Source organism: Schistocerca americana, chromosome 1 (assembly GCF_021461395.2).
Source record: "Schistocerca americana isolate TAMUIC-IGC-003095 chromosome 1, iqSchAmer2.1, whole genome shotgun sequence".
Lineage (NCBI taxonomy): Eukaryota > Metazoa > Arthropoda > Insecta > Orthoptera > Acrididae > Schistocerca > Schistocerca americana.
This window is the reverse complement of record NC_060119.1, coordinates 818,868,358-818,891,851: the sequence shown is the minus strand read 5'-3', so window position 1 is coordinate 818,891,851 and position 23,494 is coordinate 818,868,358. Positions and strand designations below refer to the sequence as shown.

At 40.0% G+C, this 23,494-nt stretch overlaps 1 protein-coding gene across 1 annotated transcript in view; it reads right to left on the bottom strand.

Annotated features, from left to right (window-relative positions):
• Positions 1–1,505: 1,505 nt before the first annotated feature.
• LOC124546190 (synaptic vesicle glycoprotein 2A-like) overlaps positions 1,506–23,494 on the bottom strand; it is a 118,234-nt gene continuing 96,245 nt past the window's right edge. Inside the window, exons 8-11 of the mRNA XM_047125018.1 lie at positions 21,045–21,400; positions 11,918–12,077; positions 7,106–7,233; positions 1,506–1,698 (exon numbers count right to left, since the gene is read on the bottom strand). Of these exons, the coding sequence (XP_046980974.1) occupies positions 1,631–1,698; positions 7,106–7,233; positions 11,918–12,077; positions 21,045–21,400 (712 nt within the window). The 3' untranslated portion in view covers positions 1,506–1,630. The remainder of the gene's footprint in view (positions 1,699–7,105; positions 7,234–11,917; positions 12,078–21,044; positions 21,401–23,494) is intronic.

The following is a 23,494-nucleotide window of genomic DNA, read 5'->3' as shown; positions in this document are numbered from 1 at the left end:
TTGGGGTGGGAGTAGAACACATTTATGCAAGCTCACCCCCACTGGACCAGCTCACTATTTATAGCAGTCACCTGATAATAATAGGAAGTCTCACTTCTAAACAGTCATGCAGAACCAAATACTTATCCCAACAGAACATCAAACAAAAATCAAAGGACAGCGGTCAGGAAAATTATTCTTGTATCATTGTTCACATTTCCGTCAGTTATCATATGCACTAGCTTCACCTTCAGCTGCATAGTGTCAGTACTGAAATGAACATAGAGAATGAAAGCAACAGTAGAAATATGGCAGTGGTATATTTGTTAGTAGGAAAGTGAATTATAATGTACCTGACAACAATAAAGTCATTAAAGAGAGATTGGGAATCTCACCCTCCTGTAAACAGATTTTCTTATCCTGGGGCATGTAGAGAAGTTAGCTCAAACAGATGGGGAAGTTAAGATATGTCCCTTAGGACTCTAAAGTATAAAAATCAACAGACATTAACAAGATTTAATGAATTAAAGCAGAAAATAAGTTAAGAAAATAAGTTTCAGTGTTGAGTATGTTTTTGTAACCTTGAGTTTTGCTCATTGCATTGTAGTATTTATAATCTACTGCTCCAGAGTTTTGAAAGATTTCACCTCCACTTATGATAATCTGCAGCCTTAATACATTATTTTGTCTCCTTGCCTCTCCAATATTCAACATCCTCTTAAAAACCGTAAATGTGGTATCATGTTTTATATCTTTCTGTAAGGCAGTAGTTATTTTCCTACATTCACTGAATCCAATCATTTTATTTCTACACTACAAATGGTTCAAATGGCTCTGAGCACTATGGGACTTAACAGCTGTGGTCATCAGTCCCCTAGAACTTAGAACTACTTAAACCTAACTAACCTAAGGACATCACACACATCTATGCCCGAGGCAGGATTTGAACCTGCGACCGTAGCAGTCGCACGGTTCCGAAATGAGCGCCTAGAACCGCTCAGCCACTGAGGCCGGCTCTACATATGCTCCTAAAATTTATTTTGTTGTTTGTAATGTTTGCCAGATTAGAAAAATTGACAGCAGCCATGATATTTTTCTGACCCCATGCCCCACATCCAATGATGTCCTCAGACTGAGGATGACACTGTGGTCAGTCAGTAGCTTTGGACCTTCCGAGGTCTGTTGGATGGAATTTAATTTTAGTTTCAGTCTGTAGTGTTTGCTCCTGCTTCTATTAAAAGGCATTGCTTGGTTCCATTATCATTAACCACATTATTCCAGTGATATGCCAATGAAAGTTAAGAACACTCTCAAGTATATTTTTTCTTGCTTTCTCAGCTGTCTTTGCAGCTACAGTTAATGTTACACTTCATGACAATTCATTTCCTTGAACCATTTCACCATTTTTCATGTCTACCCACATCTCCTCATCCTCAACAATTATGAAAATGTTAAAGTAAATATAAAAGAGATTTTATCACAGTTTTTGCATCTCATACAGTATAAGAAATGAAAATGATAAATATTATTCCAGATCAAGTTTATGATGTTTCATACTGTTTATCTGTGATGACATTCCATACAGACGTTTAGGCATCAACAGAAGGGTCACTGTCATATCTCCATAGTACAGGTGTTGGTCACTGACATATTACTGTAGTACAGGTGCTGACATATCTTTTGGATGGTTTGGAAGAGTCAGCGCCAGCAGTCCACAACCTGCAGATAGAAACCATCAGATAAGTAGTTTTGTGGAGAGATGCATTTTCGTTTATTTTTATAGACACATATTTTTAATATAATTATGGAAATTCATTTATCTGTACAGCTCTCTAAAGTGACATTATGAAGTAATTTTTATAGAAAATCATAACATCTTTGCCAAATCTATCACTGTGTGGTGGAGTTCATGGGTAGAGGATTTGTTGATCACAATGGGAACATAAATTTAAACTAAACTACTATGCTATTCTTCAGGACACACTTATACTGACTGGTACTTTGTTCAGTACCATGACCTACCCCAGATGGCACTAGTGAGGCGAAGTAGTAGGAGGCAAGGGGAAGATAGGAATAAAGGGAATGCATGGACAAGAGCAAAATAATAAGACAGTAGTAGAAAGTGAATAGGAATGTGGTTCCATCCTAGAGTAGACAAGAGCATCAATGTTTTTCATAAATTTATAAATAATATGGGAAGTCAGTAAGGAGTAGAGGGATATCATTTATATTGCCATGTCAAAAAAAGTCCATAAATAAAGAGACATGCATCCAGTAAATTCAGTAGAACATATTTTAAATAATTGTCACTACACAAAATGTATATCAAGTTTTCTCAAGCTAAATACAATGATTCTCTTTGTGCAATGACTCAGCAATATACAAAAATTCCATGTATATCCTTGTCATTACTAGTGCAAAGTCTCATGAGTGAAATGTATATGAAACAAAATACTTTGCTAAATGTTATTAAACTGTGATGAAATCTTGCTACTATTATGTTCCTAAGATATTGACAAAAAGTTGTGGAGTTGCTGTATTTCTACACACTGTATATGAAACAGAATAAAAATCAGTAATAAATGCCCATATTTGCTTTCATGCTAATGTAATCTTTAGAAGTGATATAAATATTAAGTGGGAATTAATTTTAGTTACTTAATACATTTTGGATATATTATGCCGTTCTGTCTACATTCAGACCATTTAATATCAATACCCCTCACTTTTTAAATACAAAAGTGAACTGTTGTTAGAAGATACCACAAATAATATGTTCTTTATCTTAGCATTGCATTTGCAATACATTATTCTTATATTTAAAGAATGGAACATCTGGGCAGAGTATTGAAAATATGAAAGGATGGAGTGCTACTCACCACATAGAGGATGTGTTGCAAGGCAGACATGCCCATTACATTGGAAAAAACTGCTAGATTTTTTCACAGTTTTATCAGACTTGGACAACAAAACTCACACACATTCACACAAGCACAACTCACACACATGTGGCCACTGTCGCTTCTGGGAGCAAAGGCTTTAGTGCCAACTAATGGCAATGGTCTTGTGACATTTGATGAAGGACAGTGGCTGAGTTCCAGCATGGAGGTACTTCTCCTTCAGATAAAATACATTTTAAAACTGTAGTGACAAAGTGACCAAAAAAGTCACAGGAGTGTGCAGGATACTGGTTGATCAGAAATTAAACATGTATAAAATAAATGGTATTATAGACACACCATAAGAAATAATGTAGTTTTATTGCTGGCCAAAAGCATGTATGATGGCAAATTTCACTTTAAAAAGAATTTTCCTGTTGCCTGTGTGACACAAAATTGTGCACAAATGCCCCCTCCCCCCCCCCCTCTCCCCATCTCTCCTCAAACACACAGGAGGGCTAGATTATGAAAGAAAACAATCCTACTCCTCCTGGAGAATATACCCTTCCACAAGAACACACAAACAGAAAAATTAACTGATTTAAAGTCCAAACAGTGGCAATATCCATCCAGCTTACCATATTTAATAATATGCTTGATGAAGCATGTATTGTGCGATGGTAATAGCCAGAGATGGAAGGATAGTGTCACCACATCAGGGCAAGAATCGTGTTGTGGACCACATGACCAGGAGCTGGGTAATAATGCAACAAATGTGCCTTGGAGCCATATAAATAACTGTGAATTTTGAAGCAGATTCATTCAGAGTCCAACTGTACCACCATGATGCCAGGGCTGTGCTAAATGGTGAGACAACTGGGCACTGCCAGTTGCAGCCATTGGTTCAGGACCGGGTCATGGCAGCTGCCTCCCACACTAAGTCCACCATGTGTAGCTTCAATACGCAGCTGACCTCCTGTCCATGCCTGGTACTATCAGACACCTGCTAGGGCAGCAGCGTATTTCACTTGCATGGCACTCTTCCCTTCTCACTGTGGAGTATGTGAGATTGGCCTGAGTCACCTGAGTGTGGGCATTCTGTAGCAGAACACAGACACAACACAAGAAGGAAATGCTGCTGACATCAGGGCTTTGGTCAACACCAAACATTCTCTCACAAAACTTTCTCCATTTATTATAATCATGGTCATGAACCTTCTGCATGCTCATAGTTCTCTAAGGATGAAAATGTAACTCATCCTTTGGGATGCACTGCAGCGAGTGAAGAGACAACCCCAGAGTTGGAGCACGCTGCCTAGTGGAGTGGGGGGGACTTTGAAGAAAAGATGCTCTCTTAATTATTGACATTTTTCTTCATTCGAACTATGTGAAAATGACCAGGTGACATCTACTTCATGACTGATCCAGTTGTGGGAAAAGAGGCAACCCAACACAATTTTGCCTTGCAATCAGATATTGAACAGTTTTGATGAACACTGAAGTGCGTATGGAAATGCCATTCAACTGTGATCGCAGACACATCACTTTTGAAGGAATGTTCAACAGCGAAAACATGGTGATGCATGGTCCACTGTGCCATTGTTACTGAAACTGCCTTAACACCCAAAACAACAGGTCTCCCATCCTGCCATTCCACTCTCACCACTGATGCTATGCAAGTCAAATCCACACATTCTTTTTGCAGGATCTGTATAATACTAAATTTAACATATAAGAAATTATATTTAAGGCATCAATGTACAGACTGATATAAAAACATTTCTGGGTTTTTCCTTAAAAATGGAAAATGCTGTAAGTTATATATGCACTGTTCTGCAGTCACTGCAGCAGTGAACATGACACCAGTGACCAGGTATTTGTAATCACTGCTTTGTGCATCACCACATAAACTTTGTTTTGTAAGTGTCCTAACTAACAGAAAGGTGGTTAAATAAGTTTTGTTCTTGAACTCTTGAAGTACTGCTGCTTAAGTGAGAGTACAGGTAGCAATGCTTATATGAAACACTCCTTACAAAGATTTCTGACAGAAATATTCAGAAAATGAGATGTAACTGATAAAATTGTTCTAAGTGGGACTTTCATATTTCTAATATTGTTATTGACAAAAGTAACTGTAAAACTTTATCACAGTTGAATCAATCATGTACAAAAAAAAAGATTATTTTATTTATTGAAAATTACATATTTTTACTTTATTTTGCAAAAGGAATTTCATGCAACTTTGTTAACAGGTGTTGAAAAAGGAAAAGTTTGTAATGTACTGATAAGTTTTATTGGGTACATCCATGTCATAAAATTAGTTGCAATTTCAAATTGAGTGTTGTTATGGAAGAGGGAGCTTTATTACAAAATTGGTTCTTATTTAACTACCTTTCACAGGTAAAACTTCAAGTAGGGCAAGCAACATTTTAAAGGCAAAGGGTTTCTCTGTCATTGTCTAAGTTCCAATGACAGCAGGTAGATGTTTATTCAGTTCAAAAGATAAACAACCAGCCATAATGAAAAGTGAGGTTTTTAAGATCATTTGCCAAAGTGTCAGTCTTGCTATACTGAACAGAGTGGGATGTCATTCTGCAGCAGACTCAGAGAACACTACAGAAGCCAGAGATTGAAAATGTCAGATTCATCCTTTGCTTAACATTGTTTAAAAGAAAACTACAAATACATAGTAGATATAGAAGTCCTACCCATAGAGGAAAGTATGCAAAGCTCACTCAGTTCAAAATGTTAAAAATTAAGAAACAAATGTGTGTATCCCCACATTTATTACTGAATGAACACACACAGACTACATTACAGCTCCTACACAAGAGGAGAACCTCAGTGCTTTCATTAATGAGTAGATAATAACAAAAAATTCCATTCCAGTGCATAGCTCTACTCACGTGAATGTTCAGTCATAGTGTAAATACTGTCTTAATGACTTTTGTAAATCCATTATGTAATTATATCAATACTGACAACAGAGGTAACTTTTACAGTTTAAGCCTAGAATCAATAGACTAAGAAGCTGAGATGTTGATCTTTGCTTGGTCTTCATCTTTGGGATTAGTTATGTACTAGGAAACGACTTATAACCTGGGACCTAGGTCACACGATAATAAGTTTGTGAAACAAGACTAAAAAAGTGTTTCATTTAGTTAATGCAATATACGTGACTTATTTAACCATGTATAATGAGTTTTGAGAAAAGTAGTGTTTGTCCATTGTCTTTTAGTTAACTCCAACACTTTGATATGATTTGTAATTCCAAATTCTCATTTTTATTACTTCAATAATTTAATGAATTTGAAGTGGAAGGGTCCATCATGGATACAATATTGGTCACAATATATGATTTGTAAAAATGGAAATTCAGAACTTTCAATGCTCATTGCTAAAAATTTGAATAAAAATTTACTTTTTTTAAAAGTAATATTATGTAAATGCTCATTAATGGTATGAAAATGAACAGCAGTTGAGTTGAGAACATGTTAATAACGTATACAATGCAATGGATTATTTGTTATGATTTACATGTGGATGGAAAGAGAAAAGTTTCCCTAAAATGATTACTTGCAGCAATCAAAAAGATCTCATAATGAACAGAAAATGTAATAAGATCCAACAACTACCTTATCACAAAAAGTTCAAGATAAGTTATTTTCCTAGAGCTCATATTGTTGTATTTTTATAATATTCATCATTTCAAACAACTATAAATGTACATAAAGCCACATTGTGAGTGAAAGTATACATTTAGGTATGAAATACTGTTGAGCCAATCATATTATTTTTATTGTCAAATCAAGAGTTAGAAAGCTACAGCTTTTCTTTTATATAAAATGTGCATTGATATTTTTCTTTTCACAATAATTTATCCCAAGGTGATGTGGCAGAGAATAGCAGAAGCTAGTAAAAAATGTATCTCTTGAACAGTTTCTCTTCAAACGGCACAGGAAAAAAAAACCTAACAGTGATGTGTTTATTTGTGTATAAAATGTTACCAAACTATAGACATGGTAAAGGTGTATTGACCAGAGTCATTTTTGTTGGTACTTTTTATTTATTAGTAGCTGCTTCATGAGTTACTATACTCATGCTGCAGTTTCGCACTCTTTAAGAATTTACTCTAAAATAGGTTTGTTGTATGCAATGTTAGTAATATGCTTTCATTCGTAATATGTATGCAAATGACAGTGCTCATTTCTTCCTGTGCATTTTTTCTTTTAAGGTAACTTACTTACCAATCACAATACCACTGAGAATGAAGAACACTGATGAACAGGAGATCTCAAGTATAGAACCAATGAAGACACTTCCAAGTGCGGTTCCAAGTCGGCCCATCATAAGTGACAGACAGACTGCCATTGCCCTGTAAGCATCATTTTTCCAAATGAAAATTGCTGTGGTATAAATGTATTTTTTTACTCTGAGCAACAAATCACAGATTTTAAGTGAGTATGTAAATGAAGATAAATCCATATTTGATAATATCTCTGTGCATAACTAAAGTTAACTGATATTTTATACCTTACAGTAGCTATATACACTAGCATGGCAACACCAGGAAGTGTACGTGTAACTGAAAATAAATTTTTACCACAGATTAGATATGAGGTCAATACTACTAACACAAACAGAACTGTACATTATCTCTGACAGAAAATTCAGTATGGTGTGATCCCTCCATAATAGTAGCCTCTAAATACTGTGACGAATTGAAAGAGGGCCTGGATCTGTTGCTCTGGAACTTCCTGTACGCTGTTTTTGAGCGAGTCCCTGAGACATCAGTAGTGGCTGTCAGAGGATCTTTAAGTTGGCAACCAGCCATGTTCAATGGGCACGCATTTACTTTTCATAATTGCAGTCTATTATCTGAGAAGCTAAAATAGGCCAAATATTCACATTTTCATTAATAAATAAATTATTTATTGCTGGTACTAATTTAAAAAGAAATGTTAACATTGCAACTAGTTTATACCTCTACAGAACTACAATGAAATCTCTTAATGACTTACCCACTACTTATACTACTTAAGTACTACAGATTCTGTTAGATCTTTGTTCATTTATTAGCATGCATCTAATCTGTAGATGTTCAACAACCATTGTCTGCCAAATTACTTAGGTGTAAGGCAACACATCAGCAGTATTTCCTCTAGAACAAGCAATTACATGATCACTGTAATATCTTAGAACCCACACTTCCATGATCACTTACAAAAAGACAATTTTAAATTCTTGAAAAAACATTTCATTCAATGGTCACCAGCTGAAGTCGTCTTCTCTCCAGCTGTAGAGTATGTTGCCTAGCCTGAATGTTCAATACAATAGAACAGAATAGAATATTTATTCACCTCTTGACATGTTTACACGCAGTCAGAGTTGTCATATAAAATTTATATACATTTATATTACAACTTTACAGTGTTTTTCCCTGGAACCTTAAATAGTATGTTACAAGGAAGCTTTTACCTAAGTAACTACTTTAGGAAAGCACATTGTTATTCAGACTGATCAGGTTTTGCAAACTGCATGCCACAATGAATCAGCATATCACATTAATATCTTTGTATCCATATAATCTGTAAATAATTATAATAATCATAAACTTTATCTGTGTATTGCCTCATAGACACTCATAGCTTCACAAAATAATACAATTTACAATTTTGTATACTCTCATTTCAAAACTCCAAGTGAATTCCATCACTGTATAGAAGGCTTTACTTTTCACCCACTTTGTTATTGTGCTTTTAAATTTATTGGAGGGTATGAGTGGGCATTTTTATGTAGTTTATCAAAATATATAAGACAAAGATATTTAGAGCTCTTGTGGACCTTTGCTAGTCTGGCATGTGGCTTGTCAATTTAATATCCATTTATAGTGTTATGATGGCTTTTTGACATCCTAAGACCAAAATTACTGAGGTTTTCCTTTAGTGTATAATAGGCAACTGCAAATATATAAACTAGTTACTGCCATGATATAGCGTGATTTTTTCCACCATGTACAAACTCTAGGGATTGATCAGTGAGAGGATATGAAATAAAAAAGATCTAATGAACTTATGTCTGGAAATATATGGTTTCCATGCTAGAGACTATTTTTCCATCACACTTTGTTATAGAGACCCTGGTGTAATATGTGCTGTACCATGCAGCCACATTTACAGTACGCATGGTTTCCTCCCAAAGGGTGGTACTGTTCCTCATACATCATGCCCTAGTACCCTTTCCTGCGATAGTAACTCATAGTGTTGTGCCTGATTCACTTTCGTTGCTGACTCACCCTGTAGTGGATGTAATACAGTGTTGTACACAATGATTCCACATTCGAAGTGAGAGCTTACCGACATGATGTTTACTTATGGAAAGGCAAATGGCAATGGGCGGCAGGAAGCAAGGTTGTATCAGGAGACCTATGCACACCAACAACCACCACAGCATTCAACATTTGCAACAGTGTTTAGAAAATTGTCTCAGACAGGGCCATTTCAGGAAGCAGGAAATCATGAAGAATGTACCTGAAATGTTCAGACATCAGACTTGGAGGAAAATGTGATGAACACTGTGGAAGGCTGCCACCATGTCAGTACTAGGCACTTGGCCCGCCCATACAGGCAAAGCCAGTCAACCGTGTGGAACAATTCTTACTATAGTTATCACTTACAGTGTCTGCAGAGCTTACTAACAACAGACTTTTCACATCGGGAGCATTTTGTTACTAGTTTCTTCACCAGAAAACCACAATTCTGGGATTTGTGTCATCCAACCTACTCACAGGTGAGGCCACCTTTACACATAGTGGTATATTTCACAACAGTCATCTGTGGGATGGTATGCAGAAACTTCATGGTATGGTGACAGTGACTCATCTGCATCGGTGCAGCCAGAATGTGTGTGCCAGATGATTGGCGGGTTATTTTGGGACCAGTCTTCCTTCCACGTCGTCTAACAGGCCGGAACTATTGGCGTTTCTTCCAGGTGTCTATAGCTCCCCTGCTGGGAGCAGTGCCACTGATGATTCGAAGCGTTATTTGGTTGCCACATGATGGTGCTCCAACCCACTTCATGATTAACAACTGGATGCATCTCAGTCGTGTCTTCCCTGGACAAAGAATTTGACGAGGGGGGTCTAGTTGCATGGCCTACTCGCTCACTGGATATCAACCCATGTGATTTCTGGTTATGGGACCATCTCAAAAGTATTGTACATGCAGAGCAAATTCCAGATATGGAAACTCTGGAGCAGCGTATCTATGCTGCCTTTGTACAGATACAGCCCGGACTATATTAATGTGTGGGACAGAACATGCTACGGCTCCGCATACTTGCATGGAAACCATTTTCAACACATGCTGTAACTGTGGCTGTACGGTACAGCGCGTAGCAGACTGCAGTCTCTCTAACAATTTACGGCTGAATAAATGGTCTCTAGCATGTAAACTTTGCATTTATGGGCATAAGTTCATTAGACGTTTTTTGTTCCATATCCTCTCATCGATCAGTCCTTAGAGTTCGTACTGGGTGAAAAAACTCACCCTATATTCATTACCTTGAAGTAGTGTCTACATAATTCTCGTGGTGTGTGTCATGCAATGCATCTGATGACTTTTTTGCCATTTAAATGCAGTCTTAGATGCAGGTGATTTTGCCTATAGCAAAATTCCATGTGTCAGACGGGAAATGAAGAAAGCAAGGTATGCACACAGCAGCAGAGTTTCACTGACTCTCAGTTACACTGCAAATAACTCGCTTGTGCGAGCCTGGAACATGACTTATCCATATGTGTATCCTAGCTAAGACTTTGATTAATACGGAATCTAATGTAGTTTCCTAAAGTAATTGCCTATGTAAAAACCTCCAGGTTGTAATGGTACTTGAATTACGTAACCGTTATGGTACCTCACCTGAACCTCTCGATACTAGTAATATTCTACGGTATTTCTGTTAACTACTTAACATATTTCTGAGAAAACATTCAGATTTGATTTCATTTGTGATACATCGATATGCTTATATTGCAATGATATTATTATTATGTCTATTCCTTCTTTTTCACTATGATCCTTGACGTACTTGTAACTCTGATTTTTGGGCGCGTAAGCGATTGTTAGTTAGTTGTGGAGTTGTTAGAGAGTCGGACCTTGAGAAAGTCAAGTCTTGGACGTCATGTTGGAAAGACGCGTATTGTAGTCCGCTTATAAAATATGAACTTTAACAGTGACTGTGAGGAAGATGTTTTCAAGTACGTTTTGTATTGTGAAGTGATGTTTTGTGTCACGTGATATTGCAATAAAAGCAATTAAAAAGAAGTGTAACTTAATTTCGGAGTGCTGATTATTTTTTTACATCACCATTGTCCAGCAAAAGTGTAATCTTCAAGGATGGTTTGTGAAGCGCATCTACATAACTTTTGAATATAGCAGAATAAAACCTAGGCCTCTTTGCATCGGAGCTTGGAATCATAATAACCTAGATTTTCAACGATTGAGCCATGATTATACAACGATACCAGCGTGGGAAACACAAAAAGATGAGTGCCTAGTTTTTTGATTATTACATGAAATGACTTTATTAACTGTGCTCTATTGACACCTGCCACATAATATGACTGTGGTTGCCCGAAAATGCAGTATTTAGCAGCGTGAGCAACACCACAATCGTTATTAAATGCTGACCTTTGTTAGGGTAGGGTTGTTAGAAGGTGACATAATTGTCTCCGCAATATCCTTTCTTTCAGAAGTGCTAGTTCTGCAAGGTTCGCAGGAGAGCTTCTGTAAAGTTTGGAAGGTAGGAGACGAGGTGCTGGCAGAAGTGAAGCTGTGAAGACGGGGTGTGGGTCGTGCTTGGGTAGCTCAGATGGTAGGGCACTTGCCCGCAAAAGGCAAAGGTCCCGAGTTCGAGTCTCGGTTCGACACCCAGTTTTAATCTGCCAGGAAGTTTCATACTGTAAACTGTTTCCTCTCCCGAGTTTCGTGCAACCCCAATTGTGCTACACGTATTTGTTTTTGCGATGTCACCTTCTCATGTGCACTGAATACACAGCATACCTTATCTGTGTAGGGAAGAGGTCGACGACGATGCTGTTGACGACGGATATGCACATGGTGGCGGGCGCCATGAAGAGGCAGGCCAGCGCGAGCACCGTGTCCTGGGAGCCGACCCAGTGCAGCGCGATGCCGCAGCAGCCCGACAACAGCGTGCTCAGCACTGCAAACACAGCACAGCGTCGCTCAGTCAGTCACCGCTGCAGTTCACAGGGAATAAACTGCAAGGTTATGTGTATACTGACATTCATAGAATTTGGGAGAAAGAAGGGATAGGGTGTGGAGTATCCTGGTCGATACTCCAAACTGCTCTGGCGTCAGTGCGCGATCTGCACCTAAATTATCGGATTATTTCTCTAAGCTGCAGTGTTAGCAGTGGAACTGTATTTGGTTCGGCCAACTGTACTTTCAAGAGGTAATGGAAAGTGTACAGACGTGTAGCTGTGTGGCCCATTGAGAGGATAATGATGATGGTGAGAGGATAGATAAATTTCGAAGTTTAAGTTTGAGAGATCCTAATGAGTATCTTTTTTTATTTAAAGTTTCTGTGCTCTTGGCACTGACCATGAAAGAGCAAACGTGCTATATTGTTGCATAGACTTCATATGAATTGCCATTAAATAAGGTTTCGATTTTGTAAATCAGTGACCTACTTGTGTAACAGTCACACTTTAACTTTCTGCATGTATTTCGTAATTTCTGTTTGAGGTACTCATTGGCCTTCGTGCGATGTTTGAACGCAACGACAGATGCTCTGGTGTCAACTCTGGCGTAGTAGTGAGACCTCAACGCCGTACGTCGCTCCACGGAATGCTTAAGGCCTTCCTTGGAAAACTGTTAAAAGGGATGTCAATTAGAAATTAGATAGATTCACTCCTTTAAGATTTTTACGTCAAAAATTGTATTCAGATACAGCAATAAACCTGTTTGTTACGTGCAAGTCTATGACTGCTCGTTGAAGTAGGCTTGAGTAATATACGAGAGTGTTTTGATAAGTCTGGTAAATTTCCGTGAAAGAATGGAACATTTTTGCTGCGCCTACTTGGTTGGTAAGCTTGATTATTCCAAGGATCGTATAAAGAATTTCAGCAATATACAGCGTACAGTTGATTGTTGGCGGCCGTTTTTATTCACCAGTGGGTCGAGTGTGACTGAATTTGGAGAAATTAAACATTTTCGTTTGAAGGGATGAACTGCAGCACAAATCAAAACAGCATTGAATGAATTTCACAAGGACTCTGCATCGTCATTAAAGACCATTTCCTTTTGAATTAATTGTTTTATACGTGGGCCGACAAGCACTGAAGACAAAGCGTGCTCCGACTGTCCAGTTGAGGTAACCACAAAGGAAATCATTTACAAAATCCATGATTCGGTAATGCAAGAGCGCCTGTAACCACAACGACGCTGTACTATTGTACATATAAATAATTTTTTTCTTCTGATTTTTCGATAAACTAGTGTAATTGATGTTCTGATTTCATTTCTTTTTTGTTTCATGTCATTGTGTTAAGAAAACTGTAAACAAGTTTCAATGTGAATATTAATGTTTATGTCAAATGTCAAGCAATATTGTAATAGAATTGAAATGTAACAAATGTTGAGACTGTTGTAAGATGTTTAAAATTGTAACTGTGCGTCTGGTCCATACGTAGGCAATGTGTTAGGATATGTAGAATGCAAAACCTCGGGTGAATACGCTGTCTGTAAGGAAGCGGTAAAAGGTGGATGGCAGGCGAGCGCGGGAAAATGCACGCGGGCGCTGCAAGGCACAACGGGCTCAGTTAGTTGGAGTCTGGCACTGGTTTGAGCAACACCTTCTGGAGCGAGGAGGCTCTCCTGGAAGACGTAGGTTCACTGAGCCTCGGGTATGCCGTTCCAACGCCCACACAGCATGGCAAAAGTCCATAGGCACTAAATGTAAAAGTATTGCGACACAAAGAAGAATTAAAGTGCCGATACATCAAGGGCGATAGCTGTGGTTGTATGTGTGCTCTGGGCCTCGCCATTTCGCCGCCCGCCAACCGCCGCATCGATACAAGCAGGTTGAAACTTTTAGTACTGTATTCGTATGGACCATAGAGTGAACTGTTCAATAATAACCTAAATTTTACCAGAACTTTCCCATCATTTAATTATCCTCACAACTAACCTAGACAGGGTCCTTTCCAAATGTTGTGCAATCCGAGTGTCCCGAAATGAAAAATTAAATTTTATGTTAATAATAATTACTTGCAGGCCTAGCTATGTTAGAATGGTGTTTAAAGAACTGTTTTGTTAATGAACCAGTAAATGAATAACGAAGGTCTAACGAAGTTGAAAGATAACTTTAATATTGATTTAGTAATGAAGTTTAATTATTTCGAGACAGATATAAAGGTATTTAAATGAGCAGTAAATAATATGAAAAGAGTAGTAACTTATATACTGGAAATCTTGAACGCATAATAAATTCAGTAATCAATTTTTTTAATATAGTCATCATAAAAGTTTCAGGAACCCCTCCCCCTTTTATTCATTTGAATACTAAAGTGTTCTAAATTGGTTTGACCAACAAAAGTTAAAGTCAATATAAAAGTCAAAATTTATCAGTATTTTATCTTTATCAAAATTGACATTTTGAGTGTGTCACGAAAGTGGTATTGCTAGGGTAACCTATGCCCGATTTTAATCAGATTAATAGACAGTATGAAGTTTTGTAGTATACATTATAGTGTAGTGTTATGTATTCATGGTTTTCCATATCAGTACAGAACGTGAAACTATCAGTTCAATAGATTTTCTGATTCTAAAATTCTACTATATTATGCAGTGTTACTACTCGTTGTTTTGCATGAATATGTACCAACTTGTACAGTGAAGAAACTCAGTTAATGCCTAATTAGGCTGGCGACTGTATTATTATTAAATTGGTGGCATCTTCAGTGTTGCTTTTGGTCCATACTGACGTGTAATTGCATTTCGAACTTGCTTGACGGATCATTGTTATTACAGAGTGGGTGTAAGTCTGATTTGCCACCATTCAGGTACACGCGGTCGATATCTACACGAAAATCCTTTCTCATAAGGTGAACCCCGCTCACTTATCATAGTACAGGCTTTAATGAGTATTGTGTGCCCCACGCGCACGTTACACGCCGAAAAAAATTTTTGAGAGTTCTGAGACTGTAAGCATCTCAAATGAGCGAGTGCATTATATCCTGCAAGGGGAAAAGGTTACGAAGAAGCAGTATGCGAGGCGGGTGCCACCATTGCTCAGAGTCGATCAAAAGCGCATCCGGCACAATATTTCAGCGCAATGTCTGGCGGTGTTCAATCACAATCCGCAATACGTTTTGCACCGATTTATGCCTTTGGTGAAATCTAGATCCATCATTACACACTGGAGTCAAAATGGCAGTCAAAACAATGGACAAAGGATGGTGAAGGGCATTTTGTCAGCTGGTAAGATGATGGCCACTGCTTTTTGCGATTCCCTAGAGATAATCCTAATAAATTACTTGCAAAAAGGCAGAATCATCACGAGACTCTATAGTACTTAATTGTTGGATCGTTTGAAACTTGCGTTGGCTGGAAAAAGACCAAGGTTGCCACACAATAAACTGCTCTTTCAGCAAGATGATGCACCATTCCACACACCAGGGATAACAATGGCGAAAGTGTATGAATTGGGCTTTTAATTGGTTTCTTGGTCACCCTGTTTACTAGACTAAGCTCCAATTGACTCCCTCATGTTCGCTGACTTGAAACTTTGGCTTGCTGGGAAGGAATTTTCATCAAATGGGGAAGAGATAGTTGCAGTCGACGAATATTTTGCACAGATCGACAGGATTTATTTTTTCGTTGTGATGAAAAAGCTGGACGATCAGTGGACCAAGTGTATATCCTTTCCACTTTTACCAGACGTATCAAACCACCCTCATAAGTACGTTTACAATTTGAAGAAATATGATGACGAGAGTTCTGCAGTGCGGGAAGACATCTAATTGTATCCTGCGTAAGACTGGCAGTGGTAGCAATGAGAAATAAACGTTTGCAAATATGCTGAGACGATTCTGAGTGGCCACAAGATGCAAATGAACATGGATGGATTGTTATGTGAAAATATCGTCGGACAGCATATTGTGATTAAAGCGTAAATGTGGTTCAGTTTGTAATAACACATATCATTGAGATTGCTCCTTTCAATCCACATTGATTCTTGTTCGATATACGAGGTGTGATTGGAAAGTTTTAAGAATGGATCCGCTACTGCTGACTGGTTTGGCGGACAGGTACATGGTGTGTGGGAAGTGAGTCGCTGCCCTGATCTTGAACACCCTCTGACAGGAAACTGCAGTTCCTGTATTCAATTCGTTGTGGTAGCTGGTTGAGTGCGGGTCTGTTAGGGCTTGTTGCCGGATTCTGTCTGCGTGAAAATGGACATAAAAACAGAGCAACGAGTTCGTGGAAATTTTGTTTTAAAACCGGGAAATCAGCTTCTGAAACTTACGAACTATTAATAACAGCTCTTGGAGATAATTGTATGAGACAGTCAAATTATTTGAATATGAACCACGGTCCGGCCGTCTTTCCACCTCAAAAACGAGTGAAAGTTCGCGACTTAGTGCGCTCTGATCGTAGGCTTAAAATGTGGGAGATGGCTGATGAACTTAATTTAAGTTTCTATGCAGTTCTGTTAATTTTAAGTGAAGATCTGAACATGTGACGAGTGTCTGCAAAATTCATTCCAAAAGTGTTGTCAGGTAACCAGAGACTATACCAACTTGAAGTGCGCCAAGAACTGATTGATGAGACTAAAAATGACTCAGATTTGTTAAATAGGGTAATTACAGGTGACGAATCGTGGGTATATGAATATGATCTTGTGAAAGTAAAGTGCAGTCTTCGTATTGGAAGACTCCATGTTCACCGCGACCGAAAAAAGCACGGCAAAGTCGGTCGAAGGTGAAGACAATGTTGGTGATTTTTTTTTTTTCGATTGTACCGATATTGTGCATCATGAATTTACCCCTGAGGACAGATATTTAACCACGAATACTACAAATGTGTCCTTGACCGTTTGTGCGAAAAGGTGTGGAAGCAAAGGCCTGCATTGTGGAAAGACAGGAGTTGGGTGCTACACCATGACAATGCTCCGGCTCATCATGCCTTCTCCATCGTTGAATTTTTGACCAAATCCAAATTTCCTGTTCTTCAACAACCGCCATATTCCCCTGATTTGGCCCTTGTGGACTTCTACCTGTTCCCTAAACTGAAATTTCACTGAAAAGGAAGTGATTTGATTCGATTGAAGACATCCAGGCAAATATGGAGAGCGTCCTTAACACACTTCAGGAAAAAAAATTTCAGGAATGTTTCCAAAAATAGAAACACCGTTGGAGTCGGTGTAATCAGTCAGAATGGGACTATTTTGAAGCAGATGCATCACAGTAGAATGCAAGTACCATCATTGTACAATTCCAAGCCCATTCTTAAAACTTTCCAATCACACCTCGTACTCTTCTAACGGGAGGGTGACGTGCGCATACAAACTTTGGCTGCAAAAATCGCTTAATGTCCGCCACGGATTCGACTAGTCCATGTCTCTTACAGAGTATGTGATGACACAGTACTTGCTTCAGCTGGCTATTTCACTTAGATCCCTGACGGGTATCCTTTAACTTTTAGAAAAGATGAGGCACAGTATTTTTTGAGCCAGTATTACCTGCCTGTAGAATGCAATGCATATCAGAGTCTGAGCTCGTATTGCAAGCAAATTGACTCAACAGCTAGTGGGAAATATCTCAGAATATAATCAATATTACATACCATCTGTATTTTCTCTGTACTGCAATCGTCAAAGACTACTGCGCCTTGATTTACGTTCACAATTATTAAAATTCAGATTAATGTTACAAGTCTTTGTTGCGTGACACAATAATCTAGATACGTTCCTTAATTTTTTTTAGAACTGCATAGTACTTTCCAAAAAGAGTAAGCATTGTAAGGAGTGGGATATTGAAGCAGGTATCTGACAGTTTTCTCAATTTCAGTTTCCTCAGTTGCTTTTACCAAACATAAATGTTCCGACACTGTGCAAAGAGGATTAAGCAACAGCTGTGCGTGCCAATGGATATCAGTCAGCGATGGCAAGAAATTGTAACACGAGAAGCACCGAAATGCCGATATTGCAAAGACTATCAATCATACGGCGATTGTGCAAAACATTGCGCGACCTGTGTGTTAGTGCAGTTGTCGATATAGACCAATAAATACAGTTACAGACATAACATGATACGATATTGGATGAGTGCGAATACTAACGTTTGTATTGCTCTGTAACATAGTTTTAGCAATAGGGAGCCTATGTAGTGCCATAAAAATCGCCAATAATTACAAAATGACACCACACGTTTATCATTCTCTAGTTTCCTAAGGTCCCTGAAGGGACGAAACGGTACATTACAGTATGGTTTATTTGCGATTCTCTTGTAAGGTACAGGTATTAAACGAATAATCTCGTTTTCCCATAATAAAAAAATTCCAGTAAACACCGGAAGACCTCACGTTTTTGCAGAAAGACGTGTATCTACTCAACAAAGGGGATTTCTGTTTGCTACACTTTCAGCCAAATAAGGGAATCTGGAACGCAGGAAACCTGAATGGAATGTAATACCTATATTATTTAATATACGAAATAACATACCACAGCTGTAGCTTAAGAGAAAACGATACAGACGTCATAATAAGTCGTCAAAAGCAATTAAACCACAGTCTAAAAACTATTCCCCAACACAGAAGAACCCCATTTCACAATTATTGCTAAATTTTAGCCGCAGTAGGCAGGAATCTTTACAACATTCGCTTTGAAGCAAAAATTTACAAAATTATTCGTGTATTAGGAAGCTGAGTGAAGTGCAAGAATGGGTGAATCATTAGACTCCATAAAAGGTATTCAAGTGTCTAGGACAGCACTTATATAATAAAATCACACCGCAACAGAAATATAGGCTCTGCATACAAAAAATATATGTACACATATTCGCTTGATTTCAGCGGAATAACCTGCAAATATACACATATTCGGAAGTATTTCTTCATGAATAAGTCGTAGCTTAGATCTTCAAAAGAGTGTATTTCGGCTGGTTTTATATATATTTAACGATAATTCATGTCTCTTGGTGATTTATTAACGCACAATTATAGCATCCTCTTGATGATTGCACGAGACAAAGCTTTACGCCTCGCCTGCGCCCGTCAACACCGACATTGGACTGTTGATGACTGGAAACATGTTGGCTGGTCGGACGAGTCCCGTTTCAAATAGTATCAAGCAGATGGACGTGTATGGGTAAGGAGACAACCTCATGAATCCATGGACCCTGCATGTCAGCAGAGAACTGTTCAAGCTGGTGGAGGGTTTGTAATGGTGTCGGGCGTGTGCAGTTGGAGTGATATGGGACCCCTGATATGTCTAGATACGTCTCTGACAGGTGATATCTACGTAAGCATCCTGTCTGATCACCTGCATCCATTCATATCCACTGTGCATTCCGACGGACTTGGCCAATTCCAGCGGGACAACACAACACCCCACACGTTCAGACTTTCTGCAGAGTGCTCCAGGAACACTCTTATGAGTTTAAACACTTCCGCTGGCCACCAAACAACATTATTGCGCATATCTGGGATGCCTTGCAACGTGCTGTTCAGAAAAGATCGTCACCCCCTCGAACTTCTACAGATTTATGGACAGCCCTGCAGGATTTATGGTGTCAGTTCCCTCCAGCACTACTTCAGACATTAGTTGAGTCCGTGGCACGTCGTGTTGTGGCACTTCTGCGTGATCGCGGGGGCCCTACACGATATTAGGCAGGTGAACTAGTTTCTTTGGCTCTTCAGTGTATGACTGAATGCATTTGCAAAACTATATTATTATTTGGCACATAGTTCAGGTGATATGACGTCATAAACACTAAGATCTGGTAGAAGACAGACTTGCCTGAGGTAATGTGTGATATTGGATCGTATCGGTGACGGACTCTGGATGCCGAATGGCCACTACAATAGTTTAACTCCTGAAGGTACTTTGTATTTCATATATAACTGGAGTATCGTGGACGACCTTTAAATTTATTACTGCTGAGATAGTATCCACATACGCCGCTGAACGTACATATAAAATTACATCTTTGTACGACACTGAGCTGCAAATTCGTTAGGGATACAGGTAAAATATGCGTACAAATATGTGTGAAATGTGTTAAACACATGTGAAATACGTCTGGCGTATGGCGGGCGAAGATGCGGATAAAAGCTTCTCCTAAACCCCTGGCTCGATCTCCACCAAATTTCGTACACGTATTACATAAATTTCGAAAGCGTTACTGTGAGGGTAAGAAACAGCAATCCCTTTTGAGGTGGGGTGATAAAGTGGAGAGGGAACAGAGGCAGGAACAGATGGATAGACAGAGAGGAGGGAAGGAGGAGAGGGACACAGATATAGAAGATGGAGAAAGATAGGAGGAGCGGGAAATGGAGGGAGAAATGGAAGAAGAGGAAATGTTGAGAGAGAGGGGGAGGAGGAGATGGACAGTGAGAGGGGTGATGAAGTTGTAACGGGTGAGCAGGAGATTGAAGGGGCAAAAGGAGATGGACTTAGAGGGCTGAGGAGGAGAGGGACAGAGGGGGGAAAAGCAGATGGACAGAGGAGTGAGGAACATGTAAACAGAGAGAGTAGGGAGGTGCATATGTACAGAGAGAGGGGAGAGTAAGAGATAGGCAGAGAGAGTGACAGGAGATGGATAGACAGTGGGCGGTAGAGGAGCTGGACAGAAAGAGGGGGTGAGGGAGAGAATGATACATACACAGAGAGGGGTGGAAGAGATGGGCGGAGAGAGGGGGAAAGAGGAGATGGACTAACGGAAATGAAATAAATACGCACCCGGACGCTGCCTGATAGTTAATGTAAATATAAACAAGGGCATATGTTTTCAGATGGCAGAAGAAAGATGGTAAGGTGCATCATCTTCACTTTCTGGAGGAAAAGGACCTCTTTCTTTTCCGTAGCTTGGTTAACTCACTCTTTGGATGGTTAGTCAGCTGCATGATACCGTAAGAAAGCAACAAATTAATAGCGAAGACTGACCCAGGAGGCGTTTCTTCCCAACGAAAGGTACGGCGTATCCGGCGAGTATGTAGGCGGCGGCGGTGGTAGCGCCGATGATGAGCGTGTTGCTGAAGACGCTGACGTCGACGTCGGCGGTGCAGCCGTCAGACCCCGGGGCGAGCGTGGCGAGGGCGGCCGGCGCGGCGTCCACGTCCACGTCTGGGTTTCCATCGGCGAGCAGCCAGGGCTCGAAGTAGCGCGCGGCGTGCGCCTCGGCGGCCGCGGCGGCCACCACCTGGCACACGGTCAGCGTCTCGTTCAGGGAGGGGTGCGACGCCGCGTACGACGACAGCCGGCTGAACAGCTCCGGCAGCCACAGCAGGAACCCGTTCGAGCTGCGGTAGCGCAAAACCGTCGAGTGGGTATAAGAGTCTGAGATCGGTACTGTCTGTTTGCGCAATGCTGAGTTTCTTAAACCTTTTCGGTCAAATTGAAACAGGTGATAGTTGGTCCACAACCGATTACACTGAGACAGGAAACCAATACACAGCTTACACCGCATAACAACCACTTAGCTCATAGTAATTGTACAAAGCGATGTCCGCCAGTCTCAACAGCCGCAGCAGCCATGTCTGGAGTGAGGACAATCCTCACGCCGCCCACATCGCTGGCCACCGCCAACGCTTCTCTGTCAACGTATGGGCGTGTATTGTCCAAGATTACTTATTCGCTGCCCGTTTGACTGGTCCACTTTACATTGTGTTCCGGTGAGATGTACTGCCACAGTTCTTGGAAACTGTACCCCTTGTTGTCCGCGAAAGGACGTGGTTTTAACACGACGGTACATCAGCTCACTTGGATGGTAATATACATGAGCACCTGAACGAAGCGTTATGTTCATCATTGGACTGGAAGGAGAGGTCCTGTCCCACGTCCAGCGTGATCTCACATCTCTGGACCTTTTCCTCTGAGATTATGCCAAGACGTAGAAACGGACGACGATCTGCCTCCTAGGGTCCAAGCTGCGTGTCTCTTGCCACAGATACCTTTGAGAGACTGCAGCAGAGCTTTGTGCGCTGTTGTCATGCATGCTTTGGCGGTCGTCACTTCAGACAGATATTATAAGCTATGCTGTTTTTATGCGGTGTACACTGCCTATGTTCATAACACAATAAATATGCGTTACCTACCACTCGTTCCCTATCTCAATATAATCTTTCGCGAATCCGCTATCACCTGCTTCAGTTTGACGCGAAAGGTTTGAGGCACCTTGTATGTATATTGACTGCAGGACCTCACTCAGCATACTGCTTAGTACATTGTACCGCGTAAGTGCGATATTGCGCAATACATGGCACTTCCTGCCGAGACAGCTAGAAATTCAAGTCGCTTCCAACGACTTTGCGCAAACAAGTGAGAAAAGGGAATGACAAAAGATTAGACAATGAGTTGGAAGATGTATAAGAGGCAGTGAAATGAAAACAAGAAGGATGGAAAAAAGATAAGTAATCCGTTTATTATTCCAAAAGTAATCGCCATAATTGATAGTACGTTTATTCCACTGTGAGACAAGACAGTCAGTGTCTTCACGGAAATAACTTTGTGGTTGCCTACAGAACCATGATTGTGCCCAGGCGTACAGCTCTTCGTCCGAAGCAAATCGATGACCACAGGTATCTTTCTTCAGGGCTCCAAAAATACGGAGATCGCATGGGTAGAGATCGAGACTGTATGGATGACACATAAGGACATCCCAAGAAACTTCCGAAGCGTAGTAGAATCAATCTTTGCAACTTGTGGGCTTGCCCACGGTGTAGAAGTTTCACTGGGAAGCCGTTACACGTCCTCCATACAGTTCCGATCTCTCCCCACGCTATTTCCATATTTTTGGAGCCCCTCAGAGTGACACTCTTGGCTATCGATTTGCTTCGGACGAAGAGGTGCATGCCTGGGTACAATCATAGTTCTGTAGGCAACCGCGAGCATTTTTCCATAAGGACATTGACCATGTTGTCTCACAGTGGGATAAATTTATTAATAGATATTACGATCACTTTTGAAATAATAAACAATTTACTTACTTTTTCCCATCTGTCTCTTTTTCATTTAACGGGCCCTTATATATGTGGAGCTTCAAATAAGTAAGGCAACTCATTTTTTTTCTCGGCCAATTCCAGCTGAAAAAATGCGAAATTTGTTGTGGGACAACGTGGAGTATTCCTACTTCTGCCCGTATAGGTCCACGAAGTTTCCACACGTGGCGGCGCTATACGCAGCCTTCAAAATGGTGTCCGTAACGGAAGTGCATTCCAACCAGAGAGCTGTCAGTGAGTTTCTTTTGGCAGGAAACCATAGCATCCCAGATATTCATAGACGCTTGCAGAATTTCTACGGAGAGGTCACAGTGAACAAAAGCAGGGTGAGTCGTTGGGCGAAGTGTCTGTCATCATCACAAGGTTGCACAAAGCTGTCTTATCTTCCGCGTGTCG